This window comes from Neoarius graeffei, chromosome 18, assembly GCF_027579695.1.
Source record: "Neoarius graeffei isolate fNeoGra1 chromosome 18, fNeoGra1.pri, whole genome shotgun sequence".
NCBI lineage: Eukaryota > Metazoa > Chordata > Actinopteri > Siluriformes > Ariidae > Neoarius > Neoarius graeffei.
In genome coordinates, this window is record NC_083586.1 from 22,522,337 (window position 1) to 22,532,749 (window position 10,413).

At 44.6% G+C, this 10,413-nt stretch overlaps 1 protein-coding gene and 1 pseudogene across 1 annotated transcript; one reads left to right on the forward strand and one right to left on the reverse strand.

Moving 5' to 3' along the window:
* The first annotated feature begins 339 nt into the window (after window positions 1–339).
* LOC132865734 (craniofacial development protein 2-like) lies at window positions 340–1,716 on the forward strand (annotated as a pseudogene).
* Window positions 1,717–6,251: 4,535 nt separating this feature from the next.
* Window positions 6,252–7,355, reverse strand: LOC132865735 (putative nuclease HARBI1). Its single transcript, XM_060898261.1, has one exon. It carries the CDS (start codon window positions 7,353–7,355, stop codon window positions 6,252–6,254), a length of 1,104 nt encoding a protein of 367 aa, XP_060754244.1.
* Between the last annotated feature and the right edge of the window lie 3,058 nt (window positions 7,356–10,413).

Genomic DNA, 10,413 nt, shown 5'->3' on the forward strand with positions numbered 1-10,413 from the left:
TAAGTTTAGTGAAGTGTGTAGTTTGTTTTTTGAACTGCTACGGTTCTGGGGGCCTGCATCCCACCAGAACAAGGAACTGTGTAACCTTGTCGAGGTGTAGCAGCTTGTCCCAACCTGGTGTCATTGTTAGCCTGGGTCTGGTGCATGGGAGACCTGTAACCTTCGGGGGGCTTATGACACCAGGGAGGTACTAATTAGCAGTTCCGCCCTCTCCACAAACATCGGAGTTAGGCGTTGGGTCAGCACCCCAACCCTGTAAAACCTAAATCTGCTACAGAAACAGCAAGTGGAAATCAAAACAAGCGGCGTGAGGAAGATGGTAATGGATAAGATCCTGCAATGACGGACCCTAGTGAAAGCCGTACGGAAGCTGGGGCCCCGAGATGCCGGATTCTGAGTGCCAAGAGTGAAACAAAGATTGGAACCTGGAATGTACGAACATTATACCAGAGTGGCAAGATGGCTCAGTTACTGAGGGAGTTTGATGAGTACCAACTTAATGTCCTGGGAATCAGTGAAATGAGATGGACCGGGAGCGGCAAGTTGTGTAGTGAGGGAAAGACAGTTCTCTACTCTGGACATGAAGACCAGCATCGTCATGGAGTTGGCTTGATCTTGGACAAGGAAGCCTCCAGAGCACTTACTGGGTGGAAGCCAGTTAACGATCACATCATCATAGCACGTTTCCAGTCAAGACATGGAAAAACAACCATCGTTCAGGTGTATGCACCAACTGATGATGCAGAGGACAGTGTTAAGGACCAGTTCTACGAACTGCTTCAAGACACCTTTGATGGTATCCCCAACCATGATGTAAAAATACTAATGGGTGACTTCAATGCTCAAATTGATAGCAGTAGACAAGGTTTTGAGGGTGTAATTGGACCGTTTGGGTCGGCACTAAAGACCAGTGACAATGGAGAGCGTCTTCTGTTCTTCTGTAACTTGAATAGCCTTAGTATTAGTAACACCTTCTTCCAACACAAGTTGATACATAAGAAAACTTGGAGATCACCAGATGGGACAATTAACAATGAAATTGACTACATCTGCATCAGTCAATGTTGGAAGTCTGCACTTCTCGATGTTAGAGTGTACAGGGGCGCAGATGTGAGTTCAGACCACCATCTTCTGGGAGCAAAGCTGCGGCTACGACTGAAGAAACTAACAGTAAAGAAGAAACAAAAGCCTTTCGCAACGAATAAACTTAAAGACCCCACTACCAGTGAAAAATACCGGTGAAAGCTACAGAACAGATTCCAGCTGTTGCAAGAGATGCTGCAAGAGATGGGGCCAGACCTGGAAGATCAGTGGTCATTCTTCAGGGAAACCCTCACACAAAGTGCAGAAGAAACCATAGGGAAGAGACGTGGCTCACGAAAAGAACAGTGGATTAAGGAACATACCTGGAAGCTGATTGATGAAAGGAAGAAGATGAAGGGAGAAAGAGACAGAGCTAGGTCTGAAGAAAAGAAGGAAGAAACAAAGCACCTGTACCGTGACCTTGACCGACAGGTAAAGAATAGTTGTCATGCAGACAAGAGAGAGTGACTAGAAAAGAAGAGCTCTGAGGCTGAGGAAGCAGCCAAGAAAAATGACGCAAGGACCCTGTATCGCATTGTTAGAGAACTCACTGGAACTTGGAACAGTTCAAGTGTACCTGTAAAGGACAAAAGTGGGAAAACTCTGCTAACTACAGAAGAACAGGACTTGTGATGGATGGAGCACTTTCAGGAAACCTTAAACCAGCCAAATACCGACACCCTGTTTGACTTTGCAAAAGAAGAACCAGCTGAGATCCTAGAGGTCTGTGAGGAACCAATCAGGAGAGAGGAAACTGCAGAAGCCATAAAAGCTGAAAAATAACAAGGCAGCAGGACTGGATGAGATCTCGGCAGAGCTGCTCATGTATGGTGGTGAAAGCACAGTGGAGATGCTAACCAGGCTCACAATTCTTTTTTAATCTGGAAAAGAAAAATGGCCAGAAAAGGCTTGTACATGGTCTTGTTTCTGGAAATGGAAATCTCTTGACCAACCATGGTGATATTCGTAGTTGAGCAGTTGAGTTCTTTCAGGATTTGTATAGGAGTGAAATCTCCTATGAGCAGGCTCCGGACAGTCCCTTTCTCACGAATCTACCCAAGGTTTCTGGGCAGGCAAATCAGGATCTGGGAAGGGTGATTACCCTGGATGAGTTGGACAAAGCCCTCCAGAGCATGGAGTGTGGCAAAGCACCGGGTATTGATGGTTTGCCGGTTGATTTTTACAAGTCCTTTTGGCCAGAAATAGGCGCAGACCTACTGGCTGTGTTGAGGGACAGCTTGGCCAAGGGGCGATTGCCACTCAGTTGTCGAAGAGCAATCCTGACATTGCTGCCTCAGAAGGGGGATCTGAAGGACATAAGGTCCTGGAGACCTGTATCTATCCTCTGTGTAGAATATCAGCTACTCTCAAAAGTTCTTGCAAACAGGCTCAGGGAAGTGTTGAGAGAAGTAATCGAACCTGGCCAGACCTATTGTGTGCCAGGCAGACTCATCTATGATAATATTGGTTTTATTAGAGATATTTTAGAAATTGGAAAACTTCTAAATTTGGACTTTGGCCTGGTCTCAGTCGATCAGGAAAAGGCTTTTGACAGAATTGAGCATAATTATTTATGGAGTGTTTTAACTGCTTTTGATTTCAACCTTGATTTTATAAAGAAAATTAGAGCTCTGTACTGTGACTGTGAAAGTATTTTAAAAATTAATGGTGACTTGTGTGCTCCTTTTAAGGTTTTAAGGGGAATTAGACAAGGATGTCCCCTTTCTGGCATGTTGTATTCTTTGGCCATTGAGCCTCTGTTAATTCAGTTGAGAGCCAAACTGCAGGGTGTAACTCTTCCTGATTGTGTTTGTTCTTTTAAGTTATCAGCTTACGCTGATGATGTGGCCATTCTGGTTGGTAACCAAAGGGATGTAGACATTATGGTTGAAGTTTTTGATGATTTTAACATTTTATCTTCTGCCAGAGTTAACTGGGGGAAGGGTGTGGCTTTGTTGGCCGGTAAGTGGTCTCATGGTGCACCATGCCTCCCAGGAGGCTTAGCATGGTCCAGGGATGGATTTAAATATCTGGGGGTTTTCCTGGGTGATGAAAATTTCATACAGAAAATTTTGAGGGAACTATTGAAAAGATTAAGGGCCGTCTCAGTAGGTGGAATTTCTTGGTTATGGCCCTGTCACACTATAGCGTTTTGTTCGATGTTTGGTTGCGTTTTTAAAAATTTGAGAAACGCCGGGGAACGTCGACGTTCTTCAAATTAAGTTTCTAGGTCAACGATGTTGTAACGTTCTTGTAACGTTTGGGTAACGCTCAGCCAACGTTCCCTCAGTGTCAGGCGACGTTTGTGGTCGAAAATAGCAGCAAAACCTAGCGTTCTCATAGCGTCCACAGCGCTTTGATAGCGTTATCATAGCGTTTGGGTAGCGTCTGCCTTGCGTCCAGGTAATGTTCTCGATGTTTGTCCAGCGTCTAGCTGACGTTCTCGACGTTTCCACAGCGTCTGCCTAGCATTTCTGTAGCGTTCGAGTAACGCGTGGAGCGTTTGTGTGACGTTCCTGTTACGTTTCGCCAACCTGCAGCTGGACGTGCAGTATAAAAGGGGGGGCTTTTGGCCAGAGTGCATCACTTCCATTTCAACCACCGCGCAGTCAACATCGCAAATGAACGAACGAGAAACGAAAAGAAGTATGCCTCCCAAGAGCAAGAGGGCCAGCAGCAGAGGTCGGGGCAGCAGCAGGGGCCAACAAGCAGCATCCTCTCCCAGCCAGGAGGTTGTTTCCATCACGGCAGAGGTCCATCCCCCTCCTGTTGAAAGCGAGGCTGACAGCCAGCCAGCAGGCAGCCAGCAGCAGAAGCAGCCGAAGAACAAGAGGGCAACAATCACCCCCTCCAGGTCCCAGTCGCCATCTCCAGCCTCTCCAGGGTCTCCAGGGTCTAGCTGCTCCTCCTCCTCCTCCAGAAGCTTGTCAGCAGCCTCCTCACAGGACAGAGGCAAGAGGAAGAAGAGCGACAGGATAAATTACAGCCTCTCTGAATCTGATGAGGCCATCATGGTCAAGTGGTTACAAGAGAACCGGACATTGTGGGACTCTAAGCTCCAGGCTTACCACAAGATCACAAACAAGGAGAAGTTGTGGGAGGCCCAGGCAGAGAAGATGCAGAAGACGGTGAAGCACTTGAAGGGCTGGTTCCGGTCACTGCGGGATAAGAACACCAGACTCATGAAGCACAAGAGTGGTGACGGTGCCCCAAGAAGAACAGAGAGGGACGAGTGGGTGCTCAGCAACTTCAGGTTCCTGCAGGAGGTAGTGCGACACAGACCGGAGCCAGCCAAGCCCATCCTACCCAGCAGAGCCTCAGCTGCAGCAACTGTCCAGGAGGATTTACTGGTATCTGGACCTTCTATCACAGAGTGTACTGCCATACCTTCCAGATCTTCCACACCTGCCACAGCAGCCTCCAGCAGCAGCAGTTCCAAGAGGCCCAGACGATCTGGACAGGATGAGGATACCACCACCGAGGATGACGTGTTGGCTACCCTGCAGGAGAAGGTCAAGGAGTCAGAGGCTATACTCAAGGGTTTGTTCCAGCCTCCAGCAGTGACCCCTGAGTCGACCTTTGCCAACTACGTGAGGGACAGCCTTCTCACAATGTCGAGCCGGAAGTTCAAGAAGGCCAGGGCCAGCATCAACATGATCCTCACGCGGCTGATGGATGAAGACACTGAAGAGGAAGAGGAGGACCTGCCTACCTTCTCAGCTACATGTTGGTCGGCCCCCCCTCCTGGCATCACAACCACCAGGCAAGCCCAGAGCGACATGTTTCAGCCGGACCCTAGCCAGTGGCATGACAACCCGTCCACTGGCACTCCTTGGCAGTCACAGACCAGGGAGTGGATGGCCAGATACCACCAGCAGCAGCCTCACTCGTCCTTCCAGCAGCCTCACTCGTCCTTCCAGCAGCCTCACTCGTCCTTCCAGCAGCCTCACTCGTCCTTCCAGCAGCCTCACTCCTACTACCAGCCACAAAGGTTCTTCCAGCAACAGAGTAGGAACTCTCCCATCTTCCACACGCTGACAGCACCAGCCACCACCCATGCCTCCGTCTCTACGGCCATCAGCTCTGCAAGACACGCCATGGACCAGAGCAACCAAGGCAGCAGCTCTCCAGCCCTGGTTGTCACTTGTGCCGCCACGGACGTTACCGTGTTCCCCACCGGAGTGTCTATAGCAGCCAGTGTCAGCGACTTGTTCAGCACCCTGGACAGTCCAGTTCCAGTTGCCACCCCGTCCACGGCTACCTCTCTGAATGACACGCTCAACACTCCACAGCCACCAGTGGACCCAGAGACTGACTCTTAGAACTTTTTGTTTAGGAATCTGTAAATAAATGTTGTACATAGTTTGAACTTTGCCTGGTTCTTGCGTGAAACTTTCAATTTCTTGTTTTTAATATTGTACCCCCCCAAAAAATAATGAAAAAAAAATACAAAATAAAAAATAAAATAAGTAAAATAAAAAATATAAAATAAAATAAAAGATAAAATATAAAATAAAATAAAAGATAAAATAAAAAATAAAAAGTAAAATAAAAAATATACAATAAAATATAAAATAAAAGATAAAATAAAAAATAAAATAAAAAGTAAAATATATTTTTTATTTTATATTTTTCTTTTATTGTATATATTTTATTTTATTTTATATTTTTCTTTTATTGTATATGTTTTATTTTATTTTATGTTATTTTTTATGTTATTTTTTATTTTACTTTTTATTTTAAAATAAAAAAAATAAAAAGTAAAATATAAAATAAAATAAAAAATATAATAAAAAAAATACAAAATCCAAAAAAAATAAATAAAGTTAAAAAAATGAAAAAGAATAAAACAATACAAAATAAAACTATGACATTTATTAATACTGTTTTATACGTTTGGTTATGTGAAAAGGGGTCGACCGGGAACTCAGTAAAATAAATAATTGAAAAAGAGATCATGCCTAGAACAGATTGGCTAAAAAAGTAGGGCGATCAGTAAAAATAATTACTTCGAAATGACACACAATTACTTTTATTATTACTGTTATCGACAAATAAGTCATTGTAAGTAAGTTACACATACAATATTTCAGTTTCTAAAAGTTGTGTCTACCAAAAAGTATAGTCTATATTAAGTCCATTCTGCATTGCAACACTAGGGTCCAGGTCTACACCATCCTGTCCTGCCAGTCCAGTGCCCCAGCTGAGGAGTTGACCCAGTGCTTGATGAGGTTCCTCTGCTTCTTGGCTTCCTTGGTCGCAGTGTTGGGGCCTGCAACAACCTGTGTGTCTTCCATATTGAAGCCATCTCTCCAGGCACCAGGCACAAAGTCTTCTTCTGGACCTTCTGGCTGGTCCAGCTGTTGGTTCTGCAGCGTTGGATATCTGACCCTCATCAAGTTGTGAAGGACCAAGCAGGTCTTCACTATCAGCTTCACAGTCTCTGGCTTGTGCTGCATAGTGCCAAGAATCACCTGGAACCTGTTGGCAAGGATCCCAAAGGCGTTCTCCACGACCCTCCTGGCTCTCGACAGTCTGTAGTTGAAAATGCGCTCCTCCTGTGATAGACCACGGAGACTGTAGGGCTTCATCATGTAGGCTCTCAGGGCAAAGGCGTCATCTCCAATGAAGAAGTATGGAACATCTGTAGTGTCTTGTGGGAGAGGTATAGGCTGTGGAAACCCAAGCAGGTCTTCTTCAGCTCCATGTTTCAGCTCACTGGAGTTGTAGATCTGGGCATCGGATGCTGATCCCAGGCCTCCAAGATCTGCCCACAGGAACTTGTAGTCAGAATCCACAAGGGCCAGCAACACGATGGAATAGAACCCCTTGTAGTTGTAATACAAGGAGCCACTCTCTGCAGGACACCTAATGGCCACATGCTTGCCATCTAGTGCTCCCAGGACATGGGGGAAGTTCCACCTCTGATAGAATCTGTCAGCAACTTCCTTCCACTCTTCTGGCGTACTGGGGCAGGTCAGCATCTCATCCAGGTACTCGTCCAGTATGGCATGGCAAACCTCTCTGACCACCAGTGACTGTGTGTTGTGAGGTACTCTCCAGGCAAACTTCTGCGAAGCATAGCTGTCACCAGAGGCAAGGTGTCGCAAAGTCAGGGCCAGCTTCATATCAGGGTCGAGGGCTGGTCTAAAGCAAGTGTCCTTCTTGGTGATCCTGGGACCAACTCTCTGTCTCAGCTCATCAAACATCACTGCTGGCATGCGCAGGAAGTTGTGGAAGGAGGCTTGGTCTTCAGCTTGGAGTTCAGCCATCAGCTTGTCATAAACACCAAACTGTGGTCGCCTTCCTATCCAGGGTCTCACCCAGCTCTTTCTCCCTCTCCTCTTCCTTTTCTTCTTTGACTCTGCCTTGGACATCTTAACCTGGTGCAATGCCAACTGCAGGAGGTTGTTGTGATGCATGAGAGCAGCAACAGCATACTGGTGTTTCTCTTGGTCTGTCATTGTTCTGAAGTCTTCACTCTGTGAAAGTTCCAACAGGACTGTCGGTGGCCTCTGCAAGCCCCTTTAAATATATTTCTGGCAAGTGCCTGCCAAATGCTCCTGAACGCTACCAGTAGGTTACAGGCGCGTTACAAGGATGCTACATGGACATTACACAGACGCTGGAAAAATTCAGAACACTGACAGATGTTAGAAAGATGTTGAAAGAGCGTTACATGAGCGTTAAGAATGCTCGGCGAACGCTGACGAACGCTGAAAAACGTTGGCGACACGCTGGACAGACGTTCGATGGACGTTACACAAGCGTTAGGCAAGCGTTACCCAAGCGCTAGGCACGCGCTGGACACTCGACCCTGATGGGCCGGCGTCCGCCTAGCGTCCAGGGAACGTCCTGACTTTCGAGTAACGTTCGAGTAACGCCCGCAAACTTTCGTGTAACGTTCCTCTAACGTGTAAGTAGCGTTTTGATAGAACGTCCTGAATTTTTGTGCACACCCAAAACTATTTTTCACCCTCAACGTTCGCCGACGTCCTTCGACGTTCCCCAACGTTTGCCGACGCTCGTCTAACTTTCTTGTAACTTTTTTCTAACGTTCTCGACGTTCCTCTGCGTTTCGCAACACGTTACTCGAACGCTGGTGAGAACGTCGTAGTGTGACAGGGCACTTAAGAAATTGTCCTATAGAGGGCGTGTTCTAATAGTAAATAACCTGGTGGCTTCATCCCTTTGGCATAGGCTTGCCTGCATAGACCCTCCAGAACAGTTTTTGTCCAAGGTACAATCAATATTAGTTGATTGTTGATTCCCTGCTTTTTACCAGAATACTTTTAAGGTTTGGAACTTTTTAAAGGTCTATAGACCTCTTAATACAGATTCTCTGTTTTGGCTACTGAAGGAACCACTTATATATGGCTCACTCCTGGACTTCACACAAGAGAAGCATTTTCCTTCTTTTTCTGAGATGTTTTTAAAGGCTGGGATCATCACTTTGAAGGATCTCTTGAATCTGGCAGGGCCAGGTTTTGAGAATCCTGAGGTAGTGGCTGAGCACCTGAGAATGAGATCCATTCGTGTAGTTGTAAGATTCCTTTTAGAACTGCAGTCCCATTTGACAGAAGGGAGTTTAAGGTTGCTGGATCAGTACAAAAAGGATCTACTTAGTCCTAATGAGTGTGATCTAATACCGTGTTTTACTGTATCTTCTGAAGTTTCAAATGCTTTTTTTAAATAATGTTGATGTCATGTTTCTGGGGCCACTTCGAGCGTCCGGAAAAATATTTTCTAATCTTTGTGTGAAATCTTTGAATAGTAAGTGTCTTGAAGCTAGAGTGGATACACCATGGTGTGCTGTTCTACAAGTAGAACAGCAAGTCAAACCACACTGGAGAGCACTTCACAAGTCTCCATTAAATAAAAGGGTTGGGGATTTGCAATAGAGAGTTTTACATGGTGCAGTTGCTGTCAATTCTTTTATTTGTGTTTTAAATTCTGAAGTGAGTCATGATTGCCCTTTTTGCACACAAAGAGAAACTGTTTTTCATGCTTTCATGCATTGTACATGCTTGGAGTCTTTATTTTCGATTTTAAGAAGATTGTTTGGTTTTTTTTAATGAACAATTTTCAATGGAAATTTTCATTTTTGGTTTTAAATACTTAAGGAAGCAAAGGAATAAGTGTCAACTGCTGAATTTTATCATTGGGCAGGCTAAAATGTCTATTTATGTCAGCAGGAGAAACAAGGTAGAACACAATTCAGGGTTTGGCCTTGTACTGGTTTTTGCTACTTTGGTGAAATCAAGAATGTTGATTTTCATTTTTATAAAAGAAATGAGAGATGTTGAAACCTTTGAAGACATATGGTGTCAGAACAATGCTTTGTGTGCGGTCTCAGATGATATTGTGCAATTTAAAAATTTATTACATGTCAATCGATATGTTTTGTTCAAACTTCTGTGCGCTATTTATTTATTCAATTTCATTTATTCATGCAAACTCACTCAAAAGTGATTCACTTTTAATGTAATCTAAAAATATGACAATTATATTTTTGTATGTCTTTTAAAGTTCTTTTGTAATAAATGATATTTTGAAAATTCAAAAAAAAATTCTCTCTCTCTCTTTGTCTCTCTCTCTCTCTCTCTCGCTGTGCGCATGTCTGAGTGAGTGGGTGGAGCTGCAGAGTGTGTGTGAGTGAGTGGCCGGGTGCTTGCACTCTGTCTCTCTATTTTCTAACTTTTTCTTGATACTTTTTTGTTTACTTCTGTTTGTTTTTTGTCTTACTAGATTGTGGCTAGTGTAGTGTAGAGGTTGTTTTGTAGTTAGTTTTTCCTCCCAAGCTTGAGCGTCTGCTCCCCTGTGTCGGAAGCATGACTGCTTCAGGCGCGGAGAGGTTTGAAACCTTAACGCAGCAACACGGAATTAAGATCAATTCCTCTGATAGTGTAGAGGATTGCAGTTTGGCAATCGGGAAAATTATTGGTCATGAAAATGTAGTGTCTGCCGCACGCATGAATAAAGCGGTTGTTTTGTTCCTTGCAAAGACTGAATTTGTAAACCTTTTGGTTGAAAGAGGTATTGGAGTAAATGGCGAATTCATTCCTGTGACTCCGTTGGCAACACCTTCAAAGAAGGTTATTATTTCCAACATTCCACCTTTTATAAAAGACGAAGTGTTGCTTGAATCTCTATCTAGGTATGGCAAAGTTATTTCATCAGTAAAAAAGATTGGGATAGCTAGTAAATCACCACTTTTAAAGCATGTTGTGTCCTTTCAGCGCTTTGTGTTTATGATTGCTGAGGGGAACCATGACCTGGATTTGGCCATCAACATCAAGGTGGATGGTGTCAATTATTGTTAGGATTTTG